We start from the raw sequence: 25,513 nt of genomic DNA on the forward strand, positions 1-25,513 counted from the left end.
ACCCCTGCAGTCCCATCTCACCTATATATATATATATATATATATATATATATAATATATATATATACACTGACATACATTCACTCATTTTTAAGTATAGGTTTTCAGTCTAAATGCTAAATGTGACATTAAAATAATGTATATATGTATGTATATGTACTATTATATTCTATTCAACTCATTTAGCCATATTTTTATTCTATTACAACTTTAAGCAAGTCTACAGGGGGTTTGTCCTCATCATATATGATGTCAACAGATTAGTTGATCAGGAAATCAGGAAATGTTTTGTCACTCTCTCGCTCTTGTTACTCACTCTCTAAGTTTCAGTACAAATTTACTTGAGTGTGTGACAAGTCCGAATTGTCTTCATAATTTGACTCGAGTACCCCATCTCCAATATAATTCACCCTCCCACAATTACTGCAGGTTATAACACAAAAACAAGCATAACATACTCATATACACTAATAGTAGTTACGGTTCTAATGTAATCTCCTTTTCCATCTTTCCAGTCATTATTCTGCTGACAGGTGATCAGAGATGTGTCTGTCGTCCCTATAAACTTTGTTGCCATTTATGATTTTTTATTAAATAAATTCTCTTTTTGTGTTTTAAATAGAGTTGCAACAACTAATCGATAAAATCGATAATAATCGATTATGAAAATCATTGTCAAGGAATCTCATTATCGATTAGTTGGTCTGTGCGTGGTACATTTACTCATCATGTTACTTCTGTTCTGAAAACACGCTTCGGAGAGTAAAAACTAAAGTTGTGTCCCAAATGACGTACTATACTCTTGTACTATACTATACTATACTATACTATACTATACTATACATATACTATGTACTGTGTACTCTACTGTCGAGTGCAGTGTTTCCCTGGACCCCTAGTGGTCAGTGGTGTAATTGCAGGGGATCGGTAGGAAAATTTAAAAATGTTTAAATAATATTATATCATTTTTTGTTCAATGAATCAAAATATATTCAAACGAGATGTTTTTAAAATTAATCAATTTGGTTATTCGTGTGCATTCACAAATATCACGTTAGCTGAGCTGACAGAGTTCATTGATAGATTTATTTTAAATTTATTTACAAATGAAATGATAATTTGCAAAAACCTGTGAGTGGTAGACAAGTTCAAGTGTCAGTGATGGATAAAATAAACAAAAGATCATTCAGAGAGCCAAATTAAATTTCACACCAACAATAATATCTAATTGAACCTGGTATTTGTATCAATCCCTGAGGAATGACAGGTTCTACCAATCAACCAGGGATTGCTAGGACTGTAGAATTCAGAGCTATACATACTATATATATAGTGCATCTGGAAAGTATTCACAGTGCTTCACTTTTTCCACATTTTGTTATGTTACAGCCTTATTCCAAAATGCATTAAATTCATTATTTTCCTCAAAATTCTACAAACAGTACCACATTATGAGAACATGAAAGAAGTTTGTTTGAAATCTTTGCAAATTTATTACAAATAAAAAACAAAAAAAAAACACATTTACATAAGGACAGTGAGGACAGTGAGGTGTTGGTGGAGAAACACTGGGTTGAGGGTCAGAATAAATAGCAGATAAAGCAGCTATGCACATACATAAAGAGCTAGCTCTTGTTCTGAGTGGCCACGCCCATTTAACTCTGATCCAACACCTCATCAACCTTTTCTCTCAACATCCTGTAAATGTTCCATAACATTACATTTTAATTTGCACATTAAAGAGTTCTTGTGTAAATGCTCCTACACACTGTTTATGAAGAAATTAATTCGTATCCAGTGTGATAAATGAGGTCCAGTGTTTTATATGAGTAAAACATTAAAGTGTGTATTTTATATGGTGTGGATTACCATTGTTTCTGCTGTTGAGCTTTGTTTTTCTGTGTGTGTGTGTGCGTGTGTGTGCGTGTGTGTGTTAGATTAAGCTCCAAAGAACAATGAACTCCAACAGTTTTAGCGTCTCTGTGAAACTCAGCCTTGTGTTAATGCTGAAATATCTACATCACTTCTCATATCAGAACAAAGTACATTTATTTCTACAGCGTGTAGATCAGTGTACATTACACACACATTTACTTTAATAACATGCCAATACTAGTTTATTGTTTATACACACGCAGTTCTTTTTATATTTTTATCCTGATATCAGAACCTTGTATTCAGGTAAACACTTTATTTCCCACCTGATGGAAACACCTCATTTCACATCAGATAAATAAATCTAACACTTCAACATTTCTCTTCCAGGCTGTGGGGGTGTAATCTGACAGAGGAAAGCTGTAGAATTCTGTCCTCAGTTCTCAGCTCAAACTCCTCCAGACTGAGAGAACTGAACCTGAGTTACAATAAACTGCAGGATTCAGGAGTGAAGCTGCTCTCTGCTGGACTGGAGAATCCACACTGTACACTGGAGATACTGTGGTACTCTCTCTCTCTCTCTCTCTCTCTCTCTCTCTCTCTCTCTCAAACATACACACACACACACACACACACACACACACACACACACACACACACACAGAGCAGAGTTTTAATAAACACAACTACATCCAGTTTCCATCTGTGGTGAGTGTAATTGTAGTGATGTGATATATTGTCATTGTTGTGTGTGTGAGATGAGAGTAAATGTTCTGTATATAAAGATTTTGTGTAGTTGATGTTTTCAGAGCTAAAACTGAGTGTGTTAACTGTGAGAAGGTTTTCTTTCTTGCAGGATGCAGTACTGCAGTATTACAGATGAAGGTTGTGCTGCTCTGGCTTCAGCTCTGAGGTCAAACTCCTCATCACACCTGAGAGAACTGAATCTGTACTGTAATAATCCAGGGGAATCAGGAGTGAAGCTGCTCTCTGATCTACTGAAGGATCCACACTGTAAACTGGAGACAATATAGTGAGTTACTGACTTACTGTCCCTTTACTCTACTCTACAGTATCATACTGAATAGTGTGTGTGTGTGTGTGTGTGTGTGTGTTGGTGTTTATGCTGATTTTTGTGTGTTTACACTGATGCTCTTCTGTCTTTCAGCATTAAGGATAATAAACTCACCAGAGACAGGAGTCTCACCTCAAACCTCTTCTCCAGGATAAAGCAGTTTTGGTGATGCGTTAGAACCCGTCCCACATTTCCAGCAGTTTGGGAGCTGAATCATTAAACTTAAAGGGACAGAGCAGAAACAAAGTCAAGAACAGGCAGAATGTCATACACAGGAGAAATCAACACGTAACGAAATATCTGCTGTACAAAGCAATGGCAACGATCTGCCCCGGGGATGGAGACTGACGATGCTCAAGTACACGTCTGGAAATGTACAGACTGATCCCAAAGCACGAGGCAGGAGCAGGCATGTTAATGGTAAATGGTCTGTACTTATATAGCGCTTTTTTAACCGTAGTGGTTCCAAAGCGCTTTACACTGTTTCACATTCATGAGGCTTGTGCCAAAGAGTAGATGTGAAAATACAGTGGAAAATTTCCCTTGCAACCTGCCAACCTTTGCTGTGTCATGAACACAGTGTCTTGGTCAACCCAGGAGATGATTCAGAAAACTGCCTATGGAACAGTGAGTGTTCAGCATGCATGGAGGCACTGGTTCTATACACAGTGTTACATGAAATAACAACAGAAATAACACAAATCAATACCCTCATGCACATCTCTCTAATGGCCTGATTAGGTCCACGTCAATTCTTTCAACTGCAACCTTGAATAAAGGTAATGGGCACAATGGTGCTATTGGGGTGGTCAGTGGATTTGCAGCTGAAATTAGTAGCCTGGTAACAATTGCTTCCACAACTCCTTTTTCATGCACCAGTCGACTTAACACTACCCATATGAGTTGATGTTTGGCCAAAAAGCTAAGCTACCAGTGGATAGTTTGCTTGATGGCAGTGAAGAAGGGGAAGGAGATGGTGCCCATTCAGATTGGGTGGCCCAACACCAAAAGTATTTGACCTCCATTTATACCAGTTCCCGAAGGCACTTGGAGACTGTGGTCATTCACTGTAGGACCAATTGCCCTGACTCTGTAGCAATACTACCCCCTGGCACTTTAGTGTATTGTAAGAATCATTTTCATGGTTGCCATAAGATTCAGGATGTCTGGCACTCCACTATGTTTGAGATTGTGACCTATATTGATGAAGGGGGAACGCTGTATAAGATCAGACTACATGGAGAAGATGGCCCCATTAAAACTGTCCATTGCTAAGAACTTAAGTCTGTTCTTACCTGGCAAAAATATGCCAGGTAAACCAATGGGTCAGGTCTACTGGCCCTTTCCAGCCCCAGGAGTGAGTTGAGCCAGAAGGACCTAGAATTGGAGATTATTCACAAGTGGCCATAGTCCACACGAGAACGGGTGTAAGGAACTCTGAGGGTCAAGTCCACATTGATTCTAGTTCTCAGCCCTCAGTGCTTCAGTCTAGTCCAACAGGGGTACAAAATCATTACTCTCTTATGAGTATAGGTTCATCTTTAGCATCTCAACCCCAAGTGACCACACGAGAGCAAGAGTTGAATTTAGAAACTTCTCTAGATCTTCATATAGCTCAGTCACTTGATCAGTCAGGAATGGATTTAGTTTCTAGGACATCATTTAGGCGTTCTACTCATGGGACTCTCAGTGTTCACCGAGATGGTGACCATTAAAGGTAGGGGTGAGTTTGGCAAAGTTGTTTGGAGGTGCTTTTGCGCATGCCCACTAGAGGGTGCACTGATTCTTTATACACATCACTTTCTGTCTATAGAACCATGTCCAGTGCTTGAATCCTTTGTTACTCTGTGATTGTTGGTTGCTGGAAGAACAAGTTCTGTTGATGGCAAATGTGTGTTACAAATGTGCCAATGCCATTTATACCTACCTGGACAGGCTATTATTTCGGGGGCTTGGTAGCGTGTTCATAATTTGTCTGCACCGCATGAGTGTGTATGGGTGTGAAGATGAAAAAAATACCAACAATACCATCACACCCATATGTACTTGTTGAATATCACATTATAGATTTAGTCCCCCTTTGCTGTTATAATAATCTCCACTCTTCTAGGTAGTATTTCCACTTTATTTCGGAGCATGGCCTTTGGGATTTGTGCATTTGAGTATGCATTTCACCTCCTGAAGAGGAGACTGAAGGGGGAAACCCCTCCCAACAAAAAACAACTGAAAGAAGCTGTGGTAAAAGCCTGGAAGAGCATCACAACAGTGCAACTATTTGGTGATGTCAGTGGATCGGCGTTTGATTATTTATTGCAAGGAAGGGCTATGCAACCAAATAGTCTTATTTACTTTGATTTCCTTGAAGACTTTCTGTTCCAATATTTTTGCTCACCTCAAAATGTTCTAAGTTGTTTAACACATCTAGATGTATATATAAGGAAATTAAAGCTTCAATTTTGATCTATTGTCTCATATTCATCTTTAGAACTCAAACCCAAATGTCTTCAGTGTATAGCAAAAATAAAAGAATTCCAATACTTTTGAAGAGGACTGCATGTATGGCAAGGTTGATTGAAGACAGGTGGGGCTGATGGCCACTGATTATGATTAAGACAGTGCTCTCTGCCTCCCTCTAGTGATGCAACAACTTAGTTGCCCACTTACACCACAATCCATTACAAAACAGCAGACGCTCATTCCTATTTGGTGTTCAAATCTTCACAAGGAAATGTGCAATGACTTTTTACAGCTATGGATTCACCACAAGAACATCACAGATCTCCCAACATGCTTCACGGCCTACAGACATGGCCACCATGGACTACACTTCCCAGAACACACACACTCACACACACACACACACACACACACACACACACACACACACACACACACTGCCTCTTTCTCAATCACCAGACTTCTGATCAGGCACACCCAGAGGCGTATCTACAGGGCAGGCAAGGTAGGCAATTGCCTGGGGCCCCACATACTGAGAGGGCCCCTGAGGGTTGATCATTTAAATTATCAGAAATTTTCATCTTAAAAATGTGCAGCAACATCTCAGCAACCCCCTTAAATGGGGCCTCTTTGCGGAGGGCTGTCACATTTGAGGACTCGTTTATGCTCCGCCACCCCTTCACACTCGAGTTGCATGAGCTTAATTCCTGAAAATGAATCTGAAAAATGAACCTGTTGAGGTTTTGCTGATACTGGCATCAGAATTAAATTCTTGGACCCATACTACTGTTACCTTCTCAGTACCAAGTTTAGGAAGAAGTCACACAGACACAGAGTTCAGTAAAAGCATCTTAGTTTAATGCTGAAATTATCAGAATATATATATATATATATATATATATATATATATATATATATATATATATACACACACATATACACACACACACACACACACACACACACACACACACATACATACACACACACAGAAAGGTGGAAGAGCTAGATCATTGCTTGATTTAACTAGGAACAGAGAGCTTATTGTGTCAGATCAGGGACAGGGCCTTCTGTGTACTCAAAAGCTGAACCCAATTGCTGGAGGGATTCTCTAGGGAGGCGGTTCTTGATGGTATGATTCTTTCTTTCCATGATCCCTGAACTTTGTGGATGATATGGGATGTTAAAGTGCCAATCAATCTTCAGATATTTGCAAAGTTTCTGTGTTACCTTAGAAACAAAGGATGTTCTATTATTGCCATCAATAACCTGAGGAATACCATAGTGCAGGATTACTTCTTTGGCTAGAATTTTAACAACGGTGTTGGCATTTTCTTTTGAGTATGGGAAAGCGTCTACCCATTTGGAGAATTTGTCCACAGTAGCTAAAAGGTATTTGAGACCTCTGACAGTTGGCATGTGTGTGAAGTCAGTTTGCAATGCCTGAAAGGGTCCACTAGGTGGTGGCAATGCATCATGTTTGGCGTTTTTTCCTTGTACATTTGCTCTAGCACAGGTCAGACAATGGTATAGCCTAGATCACCACTCTTCGTGCAGCATGAGAAACGGAAGGACGGAAGATCAGAGAGCAAGGCAGCCAGCAGGGCTGCATATTAAACCATCGGTGGGTGATGGAAACAACCTGGAGAGTCCTGTGTTTGTACAAAAAAAAAAGAGTTAGAATGAGAAAATGTGAAATGTGTGAACAAATAGGCTGGGCGAGCCCTCTCTGGGCGGCCCACTTTGCCAATTCATCAGTGAGTGAATTGCCATGAGCCTTAACTGTGTTAGAGGAGTCAGGACCTTTAACCTTAACAACAACAAGCCTGTCAGGTAAGAGCGAGGCTTCTAAGAGATCAGAAACGTGCAATATAGGTTTGCCATCAGTGGCATGCAAACCATGAGCATGCCATGTCTTTCCAAAATCATTTGTGTCGCCTAAAGTATATACAGATTTTGCTTACAATAAATGGGCCGAGTAGTCTTCAGATTTGTAGTATATGAGGGTAACTGTATATGACCCTCTTTGTTAGAATACTGAGCCCACAATGTTTTAGGGACTGAGGCAAGTGCATCAAGCAGCAGACGCTCGGCGCAGTCAGGCTCATGCTCATCGTCAGCATCATGACAAGCAGAAGAGAAACAGAGGTTAGATGGAGTGAGCAGTGTAAACTGTCCATATTGTGAGTGAACATGTCAGTTTAAACATTAAATCCTGACCTAGTAAGTTGAAAGGAGATGAAGGGATGACAACAAATCTGTGAAAACACTAAATGTCAGGGTCATCATGGGAAGTAACATGTAACATGTAGACATGGATAAAATGGATGGATAAAATAAACAAAAGATAATTCAGAGAGTCAAATTAAATGTCACACCAACAATAAAATGTAATTGAACCTGATATTTGTATCAATCCCTGAGTAATGACAGGTTCTACCAGTCAACCCGGGATTGCTAGGACTGTAGAATTCAGTGCGTTTTGTGCACCCATAAAATTAATGCATAAATACTGTGTGTGTGTGTGTGTGTGTGTGTGTGTGTGTGTGTGTGTTTATATATAATATATATATGTTTCTATATTATATATATATATATATATATATATATATATATATATATAACATTTCTCCAGACGACCCTTGACCCAGTCCCCTCAAAGTTTTTCCCCCTAAACACCTCATCCCCCAAAAACACCCCCAAATACTTAAAACCATCTCTAGACCACACTAAATGGTCTGGGAGGCTTGGAGCGCTATCTAACATAGCATAATATCAACATCCCTCTGGCTACCAACACGTATCGCCACATCATCTGCATATACTGATAGTTTAAAAACACTCACATTTCGGAATTGTTATGCCTTGCAGTTCAATTCTCAATTTTGATAAAAGAGGTTCAATTGCCAGGGAATATAACATGCCTGACAGTGGGCATCCTTGTCTTATTCCCCTATGAACTTTAAAAGGAGCGCACAAGTCACCATTAATCTTCAGTATGCTTTCATTGTCACGATACAGAACTCTTATTTTATCAATAAAATCCGAATTAAAACCAAAAGCAGTCAAGACGTTCCATAGGTAGGTATGCTCAACCCTGTCGAAAGCCTTTTCCTGATCAATTAAAACCAAACCGAAATCCAAATTAAAAATCTTTCCGACTTCTACGACATCCCTAATGAAAGAAATGTTGTCGTGAATAACTCTCTCTGGCACACAGTAGGTCTGGTCCGGACGGATCACCTCTTCCATGACTTTACTAATTTGGTTTGCCAAAACCTTAGAGAGCAGTCGATATTCCACACAGAGAACTGAAACAGGTCTCCATGATTTTATGTCGTTTAGAGCTCCTTTCTTAGGCAGCAGAGTCAAGACTGCTCTGCGACAACTGAGCGGCAGCCGCCCCATGACTAAATTGTCACCTAGGACCTTCAGTAGGTCTGCACCTATTTCCGGCTAAAAAGACTTATAAAAGTCAGCCGGTAGACCATCGATCCCTGGTGCCTTGCCACTCTCCATACCCTGGAGGGCTCTTAGCAATTCCTCTAGGGTCAATGCCCCTCTGAGGTCTGCATGTGCTTCTTTTGACACCTGGGGGAGATCCATCAAAAAGACGTTATCATGGGCCTGCTCATCGGAGATTTCACACTTGTACAATTCCTTGTAGAAACTGACTGCTCTCTTACGAATTTCTCTGTGGTCAGATAAAAGTGTCCCATTGTCAGAAAACAGGCCATGTATCATCCTTTTTTGACCATTCTTTTTTTCCAAATTAAAAAAGAATTTTGAAGGTGCAGCCACATCCTGAAACCGTGACCTGACCAGAGCTCCTTGTGCGGTAATGTCTAGCAATTTAGTCAATAAACTCTTTTTTATTCTTAAATTTTCCATGCATACTTGCCTTCCTGTGTTTTTCATTAACCCTTGAAGCTCCATTATTTCCTTCTCCAAGGATTTCATGCGGTGAGTTGTGTCTCTCGTGACATTGGAGGTATACCGTTGACAACTGTTTAATTTGTGCTTTGGCAAAATCCCACCACTGTTGCACCAATTTAAAAGAAACCTTTGTGGTCCTAAAATCACTCCAAAAATATTTAAACACATCTCAAAAATGAATGTCATGCAATAAACTGGTGTTAAAATGCCAATACGCACTCTTATGCTTGACTTTAATTATATACACAGTAGAGAGAACCATACAATGGTCTGAAAAACCTACTGGTATAATTACACAACTTCTAAAAGCACTTAACTGGTGTTTAAAACCATAAAATTTATCCAATCTGGCCATAGAGAGCATATTATTATAGGACTGCACCCAGGTATACTGTTTTTGCATGTTTTGAAAATGTCTCCAAATGTCCACAAAATCAAAGGAATTTATTGATTCAACTAGCCTTCTACGTGATGACATGTGGGGCTCTACATGATTCCTGTTTATACCCAGCTCCATACAATTAAAATCCCCCCCCTAGAATTAAAAAATCTTAAAAAAGCCACTCGAGGGTCCGTTTTAAGCACAGGTTCGAGTGATATGTATACTGCAGACAATATTCTCTAATATGCACTTCACCAATTTCCCACCAGAGAGTAATATTTTCATATCTACCTTTTTCCCTTTTCCAGGTTTCCCAAAAAGACTTAAAGGTTTCACAAAAGTTTTTATCTTGCAGTAACTTTACATTAAAATGCCAATAAGAACTTTTATGCTTTCTGGATGTCAAGGTGCAATCCACAGTGATAAGTTTATGATCAGAATATGGAGTAGGGATAATAGCTGTATTTACTATTCGATGTCTCAAATTATCCGATAAATACATTCTATCTAGCCGTGCTGCTGAAATCCTCCCCTCATTCACCTTTACCCAGGTATATAGTTTTACTGAAGGATTTTGTTTCTCTCCATATGTCTGATAGTTTAAAAGTTTTAGTGACATTAAAACTGCAGATGATTGTATATGCGGTTCTTCCCCATTTCTATCAAGAGACGAAATCTGTGTACAATTCCAATCTCCCCCAAAATCAGAGAATCACCATTCTGTTGTTGTCTGAAAAACACTTTTAATTTATTAAAGATATTTGTCCTATCATCCCCTGAGAGAGAGATAGTTTGTATATATTGTAACCTTATTTTTGACAGGTATAGGTCAAAGGTCAAAAAGATACACATTCTAACTCTCTATATCTAGATCAAAGGTCATGATCATAAAAATATTTATAGTTATGTTAAATCTGGATCACATACATTCGTGACACAAACGTTACCATACCTGGTACGGCCATGTGTATTCCAGACACCCACACACGTTGCACATATGTTCTTTCTTTTCACATAGAATATGAAACTCTCTGTGGTAGGTCATAAAATATATATATAGTTATGTTAAATCTGGATCACATCCATTCGTGACAGAAACGTTACCATACATGGTACGACCATATGTTTTCCACCCACACAAGTTGCACACACATGTTCTTTCTAACACTCTGAGGTAGGTCATAAAAATATATATAGTTATGTTAAATCTGGATCACATCCATTCATGACACAAACGTTACCATACATGGTACGGCCATGTGTATTCCACAGCCAAACAAAAATATGACACACACACACACGCGCATGCACAAACACACACGTGCACGTACGGACAAACGCATGCATACGAACCTGTTTATAAAAGTCGAGCATCCCTCTAGGTTTTATAATACTCTGTACTTAGAACAACGTGTGCGAGCTTACAACATGGCTGATGTTTGTCCTAACGTGCCGAAAAAAGCTCACCCTTTTTTGGGAAGAATAGAAAAAATGTTAGAACATGAAAAGATTCAATATTGGGTAATGTCAAACGGATGTACAGCCGGGTTTTTTTTCGATGCAGAAAAAGGAACCGTTTTGCTTTTCAAGTTCTCGGTCCCGGGACACACGATCTTTTCCTTTCACGTAGAATATGAAGCACTCTGAGTCAGGCCTAGGTCAAAGGTCAACACCGTAAAACCCCGTTCTGATGCATTCCCGCGCACACACCACACACACTAGCATGCATACGAACCTGTTTATAAAAGTCGAGCACTTCGAAAGTTTTAACATCGGCAAAGGTTCGACCGAATTTCCAGAGTCTATTCTTCACTACTTCCGGAATCAAACACTTCGAAAGTTTGAACATCGGCAAAGTTCAACAGAATTTCCAGAGTCTATCTTTCACTACTTCCAGACACCATGGAATTCTCGGCAGGTAAAAATATGTATTTTAATCAATTAATAGTTAAATATAAAATGAAATACAATGTTTATGTAATTATCCAACTGGCAATGATATTGATATAAACTTAGAACTAATCTTCCTGAGTACAAAAATCATCATCCTTATCTGGTCATTATGTAATCTGGTACGATACTTTATCTAAAATTTAAATTTTCATTACATTTATATTACAGTGCAAGACCGAGTTAAGCTCATCTGATTCTAGTGTATAGGTAATTAAAATTTGTCTCTTAGATCTATGTAGTGATCTAAAATGGGAATGTTAAGTTATTAAAAGTATGTTTTACTGTTTTATAGACAGCTTGGTGATTATTTCTGATGATGAGATTCCCGAAACAACCACTCATGACCTTTTGAATCTGAGCTCCACACGTAAGTCATAACATAAAATTATGAATGTTTCATGCTGTAAAAGTCTTTCATACGTGAATATAACATTGTTTGTATCATATTCAGAAGTTGAGGGAAACGTGACTAACAGTGCTTACGACGGAGATATTTCAGGTAAGTTGATGTATATTTTTACCTTCTATTTACCCAGCACAAAAAATAAATAAATAAAAGCTCTTTCACATGTTCTGTGACTTATAGATACGAGTGATGCAATAGAAGACCAAGAGGAAACCATCTCGGAAACCGACATTCAACAAGACATCGAACTACAACAGATCTGTGCATTGTGGCGTGAATTCTTCGAAGCAAAGACTGATTTATTGGAAAACTTTGGACAGATTGATTATACACTTGAATCTGGTCGAGGTACAGATTTTATCCCTTTACTGTACAACACGCTTGAAAATGTGAATAGATGTCTCTCAGTGAACATAAAGTTGATTAGAAAATTGTATGATAGATATGGCTCAGAAACGACTGAAATGCAGTTCGGATATGGAGACTAAAAAAAAAAAAAAAAAAGAGAACGGAAAATTCTCCATTATCGCATGATTTCTTTTATGACGGAAACCAGAGTTTTTCAAATGGTCCGTTATATCATGATTCGTACACACCCCCTGAACCCATGTTTAACTGAAGTGATCAACCGGCTGAACGAAAGTTTAATTCCGTCACACCAAGTCCTTAGTGAGAGACCTAATCAGAGTCCAAATTACGCCATATCAAACACATCGGTGTTGTCTCTGTTGTGAAAAATGTATAGATGCTGCATTTTCTTCTGCATGGTTTCTGATTTGAATATATGGCCTATTTTCCTTCTAATTCCACCGCCCGAGGTGGTCGGACGATTTGGACGACTATTTCAAGGGTATTATCGGTAAAAATTTCACGTTTACTCTGAATTGCATTTTCGAGCATGGTCAGAAAAGAACCTAAATCGATGACACCATTGTCTAATTGAACGCGTGATGAAACATTGATCGTATCACCTCTAATTTCAACGGTGACTACAGCCTTGGCAGAAATTAAATTGTTAGCAATTTCAATCACACTGTTTAAAATCTCTAAAACATAATTATAAAAATCTGCAAAGCTGTCAACATTCGCAATAGAAGAAAAATTCACTCTTCTCCTAATCTCAGTGTTGTTGAATCTTTCCCGATTAATTATTCTAATATTTGGATCTAATCCATCACCCTCTTGCTCTACATGGATATCGGGCGAGTTTTCCATTTGAGAATCTTGGATATCAGGCGAGTGCATGTTTTCAATTTGAGAATCTTGGGTATCGGGCGAATGTGTGTTTTCCATTTGGGAATCTTGGGTATTAGGTGAGTGTATGTTTTCCATTTGGGAATCTTGGGTATTAGGCGAGTGTATGTTTTCCATTGGACGGTTGTGTTCATTATCGTTTTCTGAATTTTGTGCAATATTGTCTGGGTTTTCGATTAAGTTAACAAGACTGTCATTTATCCTCATAAGACTTTGATTAAGTTTGTGTATCATATCATGAGAAGATAACGGTCTAGGTTCCTGAGCGTTTTCTGGAGTTGAGACGATATTCTGAACGGGAGATAATGACATATTTTCATTGATTTGATTCACCACGTCTATTAAACATGGATTTATCTGCATAGATTCTCTTTGTTCGATTAGGTTATTTTGTAGCTCTAGCAGACATTGATTTAATTCGAAAAATATGTCGTGCGACGTCACCGGCGTACTTGATACAGTTTGACTGGAATTTCGGCTGGGGTTTTCATTTTGAGTATTGCTCTGCTCTGACGATCTTAAATTTTCATTCAACTGATTGACTGCATCGATTAGATCAGGGTTTAATTGTACTGATTGTACTTAAATGACCGTGTTCATTTAGGTTATTATGTAACTCTAACAGACATTGATTTAATTCAGAAAATATATCGTTTGGCGTCACCGATGTGTTTGATACGGCGTAATTTGGACTCTGATTAGGTCTCTCACTAACGACTTGGTGTGACGGAATTAAACTTTCGTTCAGCCGGTTGATCACTTCAGTTAAACATGGGTTCAGGGGGTGTGTACGAATCATGATATAACGGACCATTTGAAAAACTCTGGTTTCCGTCATAAAAGAAATCATGCGATAATGGAGAATTTTCCGTTCTCTTTTTTTTTTTTTTTTAGTCTCCATATCCGAACTGCATTTCAGTCGTTTCTGAGCCATATCTATCATACAATTTTCTAATCAACTTTATGTTCACTGAGAGACATCTATTCACATTTTCAAGCGTGTTGTACAGTAAAGGGATAAAATCTGTACCTCGACCAGATTCAAGTGTATAATCAATCTGTCCAAAGTTTTCCAATAAATCAGTCTTTGCTTCGAAGAATTCACACCACAATGCACAGATCTGTTGTAGTTCGATGTCTTGTTGAATGTCGGTTTCCGAGATGATTTCATCTTGGTTTTCTATTGCATCACTCGTATCTATAAGTCACAGAACATGTGAAAGAGCTTTTATTTATTTATTTTTTGTGCTGGGTAAATAGAAGGTAAAAATATACATCAACTCACCTGAAATATCTCCGTCGTAAGCACTGTTAGTCACGTTTCCCTCAACTTCTGAATATGATACAAACAATGTTATATTCACGTATGAAAGACTTTTACAGCATGAAACATTCATAATTTTATGTTATGACTTACGTGTGGAGCTCAGATTCAAAAGGTCATGAGTGGTTGTTTCGGGAATCTCATCATCAGAAATAATCACCAAGCTGTCTATAAAACAGTAAAACATACTTTTAATAACTTAACATTCCCATTTTAGATCACTACATAGATCTAAGAGACAAATTTTAATTACCTATACACTAGAATCAGATGAGCTTAACTCGGTCTTGCACTGTAATATAAATGTAATGAAAATTTAAATTTTAGATAAAGTATCGTACCAGATTACATAATGACCAGATAAGGATGATGATTTTTGTACTCAGGAAGATTAGTTCTAAGTTTATATCAATATCATTGCCAGTTGGATAATTACATAAACATTGTATTTCATTTTATATTTAACTATTAATTGATTAAAATACATATTTTTACCTGCCGAGAATTCCATGGTGTCTGGAAGTAGTGAAAGATAGACTCTGGAAATTCTGTTGAACTTTGCCGATGTTCAAACTTTCGAAGTGTTTGATTCCGGAAGTAGTGAAGAATAGACTCTGGAAATTCGGTCGAACCTTTGCCGATGTTAAAACTTTCGAAGTGCTCGACTTTTATAAACAGGTTCGTATGCATGCTAGTGTGTGTGGTGTGTGCGCGGGAATGCATCAGAACGGGGTTTTACGGTGTTGACCTTTGACCTAGGCCTGACTCAGAGTGCTTCATATTCTACGTGAAAGGAAAAGATCGTGTGTCCCGGGACCGAGAACTTGAAAAGCAAAACGGTTCCTTTTTCTGCATCGAAAAAAAACCCGGCTGTACATCCGTTTGACATTACCCAATATTGAATCTTTTCATGTTCTAACATTTTTTCTATTCTTCCCAAAAAAGGGTGAGCTTTTTTCGGCACGTTAGGACAAACATCAGCCATGTTGTAAGCTCGCACACGTTGTTCTAAGTACAGAGTATTATAAAACCTAGAGGGATGCTCTACTTTTATAAACAGGTTCGTATGCATGCATTTGTCTGTACGTGCACGTGTGTGTTTGTGCGTGCGCGTGTGTGTCATATTTTTGTTTGGATGTGGAATACACATGGCCGTACCGTGTATGGTAACGTTTCTGCCACGAATGGATGTGATCCAGATTTAACATAACTATATATATATTTTTATGACCTACCACAGAGTGTTAGAAAGAACATGTGTGTGCATCTTGTGTGGGTGGAAAACATATGGCCGTACCATGTATGGTAACGTTTCTGTCACGAATGGATGTGATCCAGATTTAACATAACTATATATATATATTTTATGACCTACCACAGAGTGTTAGAAAGACCATGTGTGCAACGTGTGTGGGGTGGAAAACATATGGCCGTACCAGGTATGGTAACGTTTGTGTCATGAATGGATGTGATCCAGATTAAAATAACTATATATATTTTTATGACCTACCACAGAGAGTTTCATATTCTATGTGAAAAGAAAGAACATGTGTGCAATGTGTGTGGGTGTCTGAAATACACATGGCCATACCATGTATGGTAACGTTTGTGTCACGAATGGATGTGATCCCGATTTAACATAACTATATATATATATTATGATCATGACCTTTGATCTAGATATAGAGAGTTAGAATGTGTATCTTTTTGACCTTTGACCTATACCTGTCAAAAATAAGGTTACAATATATACAAAGTATCTCTCTCTCAGGGTGTCTAATCTAATGGCTTTTAAATTTACTGCGTTGAGCGTGACACCTTTGGCTTTCATGCATACCTTACCCTTCGCAGCGTGGTAGCCGTATGTTTCTGGTCCGCCTGAACAAAATTCTACAATATGATCACCAGCTCCAACCTCGTCAGTTAAATTACCGAGATAGGGGTCCAACGGAGGTTCCCAGTCGCCCTCTCTAGATGTAAAGATCACACTGTCTGTGTCACTGTACAACAGCCTGTCACCCAATTTGTCCATTAATTCGTAAAGTTCTAGACGGGCATGAGCTGTTGTGAAAGCCCCAAGAAAGATGTTGATGTCGCGAGTCTGCCCCCCTTTCCCATCCGCATAACACCACTGAATTAGAGCCACGCTGTCTGAAACGAAGGAAAGGTGTTTAACATCATACCCGTCACCCAATATGAGCTGTGTAAATTGTTCCGGGTCCGAAATTAACTCTGCACACGGCAAGTTTTCACGCATGGAGAAACGACCCCAAAGTGAGTTCAGCAGAAGTTTGTTAATAGAACGCCGTGCTGGGTTGCGACTTATCTTACCGGCGTCCATCTTAAGCCCCTCTTTCTCAAAGTAGTCTGAGATGTAGGATTCCTTGTCTGTGTTTGTCATAACGTGTGCGGGGAAACCGCTGGCCTCTTGTTTATATTGTAAAAATGTTTTAACATAATCACAAAACAAAGTTTCTGACCGTTGTGGAAAATGCCACACCTCGTCCACGTTCGTTACAATATAACCCTTTTCCACACCTTTCAACAGCTCTATGCTGACCCAACACCCTGAAATAGCTCTTTCCTCATCAGTATGCCCACACGGGTCTGTCTGATTCTGATGTTCAGCGCATGTACGACAAAGTGGAAACATAAGCTTACCACCAGTCCTATAGGGAAAGACGGGGTGAAGCAGTTTTCGTGGTGGCAGTACTGTAGCCTTGACAAACCCATAATAATTTTCAAGAGGTTCAAAATCCTTGAAAATTATTTGTGGATGTCCTATGGGGTAACATTTTTTGGCCTGGCAAAAGGGGTACAAACTTGTAAAGTTGACATATCGTATTTTTTCACTATTGTCGGCTTTGTGATACAATTTGTACGCGTTAGTACGACCACCAAATAGCGCGTTGCGCGGTTTCAATCGTTCAGGATGTGTGTAAGTGGACATAAACGCCATTACAGTGACATCGTTTTGTTTAGCGTTATTCCAATCACATTCCCACATCACCTCAACATCGAGACACCTTTTCCAAAATTTTGAGCTTATCATCAAACTGTCTTCTGAGCAAACCGTAGGGCACTTTTGATAACGGATGTAAATGGTTTGCGTTATAACGACATTCATGCCCGTGAAACATGCATCCGTTGAATTCGAAACCGTATTTGACACCATCCTTTTCATAATAACCATCGAGATGATATTTTCCAATCACCATCTCTCCATGATTTAAAGTGTGCTGAATGTTCACGCCGCGTGTTGTTTTGACATATTCAAGCCATTCAATGGAAACGGCCGAGTATGTCTTGTTCTGATTTGTGTATGCATTGTTATGGGTCAGAGCTAGGGTGTCTTTAGGTAGATAGTGGGTTTTATACACGGCCATGCAGCACGCTGCTAATGTGGTGTATCTGAATGGGTCGAGTTTGGTACATTGTATGAATTCGTCACGGTACTTCATGCATGCCTCACGGAGCAAAACGACATCGTTCTTGCAGTACATGGCGAGCTCTTTTTTTTAAATCAAAAACCTTACCTGACACTGTAACATACCACTCATCAAACAGAGCCCTCTCTTTGTCAGACACTGTCTCATAGCCGCAGAAATGCTTATCAGGGTATGGGCCTACGTAGTCTTCATTTTCTGTTCTATTGAACAGATGTGGAAAATGACCTTTCTCACCACAGGTTAGATTTAACGCGGCGGATGTCATGGACAGACGCACAGGGATGAAAGAGTAGCTATCGATGAAACGTTGTTTGAATGTCTTATCATACATTAAAATGATCCGACAGCCTTGCATAGTAATTTGGAGTGTTAGCCCTGCTTTTGCAAAATATTCCAATAGTATAAAATTGTCAAACCCTGAAGCGTTGTGTGCAACCCATGTGTAATTCTGATAATGAGGCTTTCTAAACTTTTTAACAAGTTGATCTATACAGTCTGTACCAGCGGCTGTGAACTCTTCCCCTTTAAATGTAATGGCGCATACGACATTTGCTACGTGTTTACCATCCGTTTGTTGTGTCTCAAAATCATAATAAATGTATTTGTCGCTAGGTGGTTCCATTTTTATCGGTTGTATGAAACATTGGTCACTCCGTCATTAACCAATTCAGCTTTACAATGGATACAGTGTTCTGTAGGGCACATATGTTTTTTTTGGTGCGGCTCCGTTGACATGATATCGCCTATTACATTTCTGACAGTATTTAGTGACATCACACTGAGCGTACTGTTGTCCTGTTTGCATTTGTTTATGCGCGTTGTAACAGTAGGCTGATCTGCAGTACTGCAAACACCCGTGACATTGCCTCGTTTTGCCAACGTATTTATGACAATCGGGTGCATTACATACATCGCAAACGTATTTACACATATGGTGTCTACGGCTAGTAAAACCATGATAGCAGTATTCGCACACGTATGGTGTACCAATTAATGCTTTTAGGTTCTTTATCAAGAAATAACGTTCGTTGTGTAGAAACTAGAACACGGTCTTATTATGAGGCTCGTCATTGTTCGTAAAGTGTTCCAACAGACCAGAACATGTTCTATGGAACACCACTATTTTAACATGTAACAACCGTTCAAACCGTGTGATGTCACTAAACTCTATCTTTTGTTGTACCGAATACCCTGCAGTTTTCTGTAGAGACGCGGCTAACGACTCAAGTTCACTACATGGCGTATGCGGTTGTAGAAAATGGGACAGACAGATCGCAAAACACAGATTGTTAGATATGTTGTTGGGACAGAACAGATTCATTCTGTTTCTGGCAATCACCTCGTTATGATCTAAATCACGTATCTTTCGATAAGCACCACCGTGTTTACCGTGAGCTACAGACACTTTCAGATCTAGACATTAATCAGCCCGTACGTCAGAATTACTTTGCATAATGTTCTCTAGCTGTTGTGTGAATATGTGCAAATCGTAATCGTTATCAGGTGACAAGACAGCGTTAACATCAGAGGGTAGACTAGGGCCTCTCAAGGTAATGTTGATTAAACCCCCATCGCCGGCCAGCAGTCTGGAAAACGACACTATTTCAGACATGATATCATGCAGAAATATAGTGTACGCAGCCAGGTCTGGAGCAGTTATCACACATTTATACAACGCCGTATCTCCAAACTATTAAATCTGCGTCTCGGTACCACCGTATAACCACCAACAGACCCACCCTCTCTTACGATAGACTCAATAGCGGCTTCGGATAACCCAAAATTTGGCTCCGAAGGATTAAACGATTGACTGTCTGACCCCCACCCCACCTGCTGTGAATTTGAATCGCTGTCTAACAACGAATTAGGCAGTGGTTCTGTTTGAACCTCAGCCACTGATCTAACACTGTTTAATTAGTCCAACAAAGTATCAGTGGTAGACTGCTGTCTATTCAGATCCTCCATTGTCTGAATTGAACCCTGTAACGTCTCTGTATTGCCACGCTGTTCAAAAGTACACACACCATCGTTGCATCTTCTAGATTTAATTGCAGCTCCCAGATTACTCGAGTTTTCACCACACCGCTTTGACATTTTAACAGATTTTTTTTTTAATTGAAACAAAAACTAGTAAAAAAAAATAAAATAAAATAAAAAAATATCACACACAGTAAACCAGATACAAACCAGCAAATAAACACACACACACACACACACACACACACACACACACACACACACACAGAGGGGTATAAAATACTTATTGTACAACTCACCCGAGTTTCTGTACAAACTGTTTTAACAATTCCGTCGTCAGGTGTTGATTGTGATCAACGTGTCGAATCTCCCCAGCAAGAAGCTTCTGGGTTGCTATGATTTGTTTGTGTGTGATGATATGGTTTTGTAATGTTTCCACAACACTTTGATTATAAAGACGCTGATTCTTCTCTATAATGTCCAGACGCTCGGTGACGCTAGCAAAAGTCTTTTCAAATCCAGCAATACGATCCTCGATGGCCTTGAACCCGGTTCGTATCACCTCTGCCGAGTCTCTGTTATTGTCTAGAACAACAGCAGCCTCGCGACCAAATGCTTCTTGGTTTGAAGGCAGATCGTCTCCAGGAACCGGGGTAAATACACAGGCGTCCCACGAATCAAACAGCTCCTGATTCCAGTTCAAACAAGAGTCTATAGCGCTCGGTTCATTCACAGCTGACTCTGTTGGAAAAAAAAAAACACAAAACATTGCTTAGGATACCTTCACTAATTAGGATGATGAAACACTCTTTTTTAAAAAAAATGTAAAAAATACATGCTACATACCGTCTGTCGATCGTGAGAGAGATCTTGATCGTTTACGTTTAGACGTCGCGACACCCGCGCTGTGGACCTGAGCGACTGTTTTACGCTCGGCCTTTCCAGAGCTCGTTGGTATACCGCGTTCAGTAGAAACCGCAGCACTATTTTTGAACTCGGGTGCAGCGATCTTGTTTACAAGATCTGACAAGCGTTGAACAGTAAACAAACGAACACAATACATAAGAGAACATCTTAAACCGCTTTTAAACATAACAGCTAAATATCTCATTATTACAGATCTTACCCAACACGGGGTTTTCAAACCTGACTCGCGGGACTTCTGTGTTCGCCCCTTTGTGTAAAATAAAGTAAAATCATTAAACACATACACAATACATAGGATCGAATACTTATAAAGAATAACAACGTACGTACCACTTGCCTTGCTCAGAAAATGTATTTCGTCTACGATGTCCGGGATAGACACAATGTCAGCATCACCTGTAACGTTAGATATCTGTTTTATCCACCACAATAAACCCATAAATTCGTTTATAAATAAAAACATTCTTAACAATGTGTAATAATAATAATAATAAAATAAAACAAAACACTTACTGTTACGATAGACGGCCATCTCCTCTTTGAAGTATTCTCCAAAATAAAATATAAAGCTTTAGCGGTGAGTTAAAACGAGAATCGACGATTCGCCTAAAATTACACAGCGCTCTGATACACAGCCGAGATCTTAGAGACTTCTGCGTAACTGACTCTACTTTTAAACATAACGCATACCTATTGTAGGGTGTGTCGTAAAGCCATTAACACCCCCACAGACACTCATTATCATGAACAATCTGTAGGATCACACCACGACCCCCCAGTCATAAAAAACTCTTGGTCAGGAAGAAACAAAGGGCCATAAATTAAGCACTCCTAGAGAAACGCAGGCCTGACAAGGACGAGGCCATAAATTAGCCCTCTAGTTCTACCGCCGTGATTGACATTTTGACAGAACTTACTGGCTACGATGAAAACACGTGTATGGGTGTGTTTAGAGAGAGAGAGAGAGAGAGAGAGAGAGAGAGAGAGAGAGAGAGAGAGAGGTGTCTGAAAACACGTATGTGTGGGCGGGGTTTAGCGAGAGTGAGGTGTTTCAGTTTAACTTCATTACTGCTTAACACAGCGACTGGAAGACATCTCTTGAAAAAAAAAAACTTATCTCCTAGTTTAAACATCTTTTAACCAGCACTTTAACAGTTTTACCTCGTAAGGATCTTTGTTTAGAAGTCATGTAATATGCGCTGTTCTTTTTAAACAGCTCTTTTAATCATTTTTACATCCTAAAGGTTTGTGTTTAGAATGTATGTAATACAAACGATTCTTTTAAACAGATTCTTTAAAAAAAAAAAAAAAGAAAGAAAAAGAAAAAAAAGACGCTTTAACTCCTAAACTTTTTATTCAAAGGTAAACCGGGATCCCTAAAAACATAATCAACAATTGTTTTCATTTATTTCACAAAACAAATATTCTACTCATATACGTACACATTCAAACATCATGCTTTTCTAACAGTGTGTTTACACAAACGAAATACCCCCACACAGTAACACAAACACATCCCCATATTAAAAACATTATTTCTTTTCAGACGTATTTCACCCCACCAAAAACCAAACTCATTAACATAAACACCTTTTGTTGGGAGGGGGGCTATCCCCGCCCCCACACCTCTCCACAACACCCCCAGACACAAAGGAGCCAGATTGACCAGCTGATACACTCGATAGGGTTACCCCCCTCACCACCCCTACAGACCTGCCAGTCAGGGAAGCACAGAGGGTCATAAATTATCAAACACACTACTTTGATTGACAGTTTGACAGAAAGTGTATGATATAACTACTGAACCTTTTTAATTTTTGGCATGTACACATCTGAAAATATTTTCCCCCTACCTTTCTCTGTTCAGTGAAATCTGAACATGTATGCATACGTGTATATTTGTCCCAGAAGGACTACATTTGCCAAGATGGCTTTTAATTATGTGCTTGGGAGAGATCCATAAAATGGGATAAATTCACTCATTAGAGAGATTAAATTCCTAACACCATCTCTCACTTTGTCTCGTTCTCCTGTAGACACACTCACACACTCTTTTATTCTTTGACACCACTTTTGCACATGTTAGGTTAAGGAAGTACCCTTTTAAGCCCTGACAGTACTCGGTGTTGGACAGACTTGGTGTATGCTGTGTACCAGTTGGAGTGTGTTCTACTGAAGTCCATATCTTTTTCCCATCGCCTGAGGCAGGCTGGTGTTAAAAATAGTTTGTGTCTTCATTTTAAGGCTTGACTGATGCTGTTGGAAGTGCTCAGTTGTACCGCACCATTCCTCCACTGTTAATCCACATTGCTGTAGTCAGCGGTGTTGGATGATTTTCTTTTGGCTGCACTTAAACCCAATCGCCCTCTTATTGCAAATCAGTAATATACAAGACAGGAGTATCCTATTATATAGTCTGACCAAACTACTGAACAGAGAAGCACTCAACTAGTGGACTGGAGTTTATTTTCTTATGTATATTATGAACAATTTTCTTCCATTGTGTATATATACTGTAAGAACTGTGAAAATTATATAAAGAGATTGTTGCGTCTGTTTGTGTTTTTAAAATACATATTTTACATGACACTTGTTTTAATAATGTTTAAGTTGAAAGCAGAGGAATATACTGAATCAATCACCTGGATAACGTGTAAAATCCAAAATGAGATTGCTTTCTCTTCATAGGAAAATGGTTGTCTAGCCACTGTGAAGCAATTTTGTTGCTCATCATCTGCGTGGTGAATTATTAATTGTGTGGTGGAGTTAAATATGTCATGATTTAACTCACTGCCTTGCAAGGATGTTGAGAACTTAAATTTTAAAATTGGAAATTAAACGTGTAATGTGATGAAGTGTGCCAGCTTTAGAAGGTGTCACTCAGTGTGACACTGCCTAGCATAAAATAAAAATAATAAAAATTATGTGTAACATTGTCAGGAATTTTGGACTGCAACAGTTCCAGTTGAGCTTATTTCAAGGACAGCAACGCAGACAATACCAAAACGTTAAGCAGGTCAAAGTCAAAAACAGCTGAGGGTAAGGCGATGTGCAGAGTCAACTAGGCAAAGCTAAACACAAGATTTAAAAACAGGCAGAGAATTGAAAACTAGGATATTCAACACAGTACAAAATGCTAGGTAAAGTCAGATGTGCTAGGACAAACTGAGCATTTACTTCACAAACTTTCAGTGAATGAGAGTCTCTTTTATGTGCATGTGAGATGGGAACAGGTGTGTGTGATCAGAAGTCTGGTGATTGGGAGTGTGTTAGTAGTGGTGGATTCTGGGATGCAGTCTCCGGGGTGGCCATATTTGTAGGCCGCAGTGTGTTCTGGGTATTGGAGTTTGTCGATTGCATGGATCTGACAGAACTACCCCCCCCCCCCCCAAAAAAGGGCTCACTCTGGGAACACAATGTTTATGAGGCATTGTGTCATGTGCAAGTGTGCAATTCTGTTCTTCTGGGCCATATCCTTCCCACTCTACGAGGTACTCCAGTCGACTATTTCTGTGCCTGGAGTTGACTATGGATTTTACCAAATGTATGCAGACTGACCTTCGATGTTGATTGGGGCAGGAGGACTGGTAGGTGGAATGTTTGTGACCAATGGTCCTGGAATGACTAGTTTCAATCGAATGACATGAAAAATAGGTGCTATGTAGCAGTGTCATGGGAGGTCTAGATTGTAGGTGAAGGGGTTGATTTGTTTAAGCACTGTGTATGGGCCGATGTACCTGTGGTTAAATTTTTGCATGTTTGGGATTACCTGAAATCTTTGGTGGCCAGCCATACTCAATCTCCCGGTTGGTAACAAGGGTTTTCTCCATGATGACGATCAGAGTTTACCTAGTGGGCTTGGGCCATCTGTTCGAATTGTTGATGGGTGCTCTCCCAAACCTGTTCACTCATACAGAACCAGTAATCCACAGTTGGTGTGTCAGTGGGCTTAGGATTCCAGGGCAACAGAGGAGGTAGAAGCTGGGTACACACTGAAATGGTGTCAATTGGGTGGAGGAATGTCGTAGGGAGTTCTGGGAGGTCTGACCCAGGGCAGGAACTTATTTGCCTGATTTGCCCATTCTACCTGACCATTCGGCTGTGGGTGATAACCTGGAGGTCAGACTTATTCACCTAGAGGTGAAGTGGGGGCCCCAATCACTGACAATGTCCTAGGGGATTCCGAAGTACCTGAATATGTGATATCCGATATCTGGATATTATATTTGGTGTTTATTTTTTATAAACACTGAAACACTGCAAAAATCTAGTCTTGCTTCACTGACTTGTCTTGCTTCACACACCCAAGCATGTCTGTATGCTTACACACACACACACACACACACACACACACACACACACACACACACACACACACACACACCACTGCCCCTCCCCCTCTGCCAGAACCTTTGTACTGAAGTTTGAATGTACACAGGTTGTTTTATGACTTGATACCGTGACTATTTCCTGTAAGTGAACTCTGTGCTGATACAGG

The 25,513-nt window shown here is 39.4% G+C and overlaps 2 protein-coding genes across 3 annotated transcripts in view; one reads left to right on the forward strand and one right to left on the reverse strand.

Annotated features, from left to right (window-relative positions):
- The window catches only part of LOC128616750 (NLR family CARD domain-containing protein 3-like), a 76,391-nt gene extending 70,990 nt beyond the window's left edge, over positions 1–5,401 (forward strand). For both annotated transcript variants that reach the window (XM_053639543.1, XM_053639544.1), the window contains exons 11-12: positions 2,761–2,908; positions 3,044–5,401. In XM_053639543.1, coding sequence (XP_053495518.1) covers positions 2,761–2,908; positions 3,044–3,119 — 224 coding nt within the window. In that variant the 3' untranslated portion in view covers positions 3,120–5,401. The remainder of the gene's footprint in view (positions 1–2,760; positions 2,909–3,043) is intronic.
- A 14,413-nt stretch (positions 5,402–19,814) lies between these two features.
- Positions 19,815–21,836, reverse strand: LOC128616761 (uncharacterized). Its single transcript, XM_053639556.1, has 2 exons — positions 20,971–21,836; positions 19,815–20,829 (listed from the first exon to the last, which is right to left on the reverse strand). The coding sequence occupies exons 1-2, from the start codon at positions 21,545–21,547 to the stop codon at positions 20,384–20,386; spliced, it is 1,023 nt and encodes a 340-aa protein (XP_053495531.1). The 5' UTR covers positions 21,548–21,836; the 3' UTR covers positions 19,815–20,383.
- Between the last annotated feature and the right edge of the window lie 3,677 nt (positions 21,837–25,513).

This window comes from Ictalurus furcatus, chromosome 13, assembly GCF_023375685.1.
Source record: "Ictalurus furcatus strain D&B chromosome 13, Billie_1.0, whole genome shotgun sequence".
In the NCBI taxonomy this organism is placed as follows: Eukaryota; Metazoa; Chordata; class Actinopteri; order Siluriformes; family Ictaluridae; genus Ictalurus; species Ictalurus furcatus.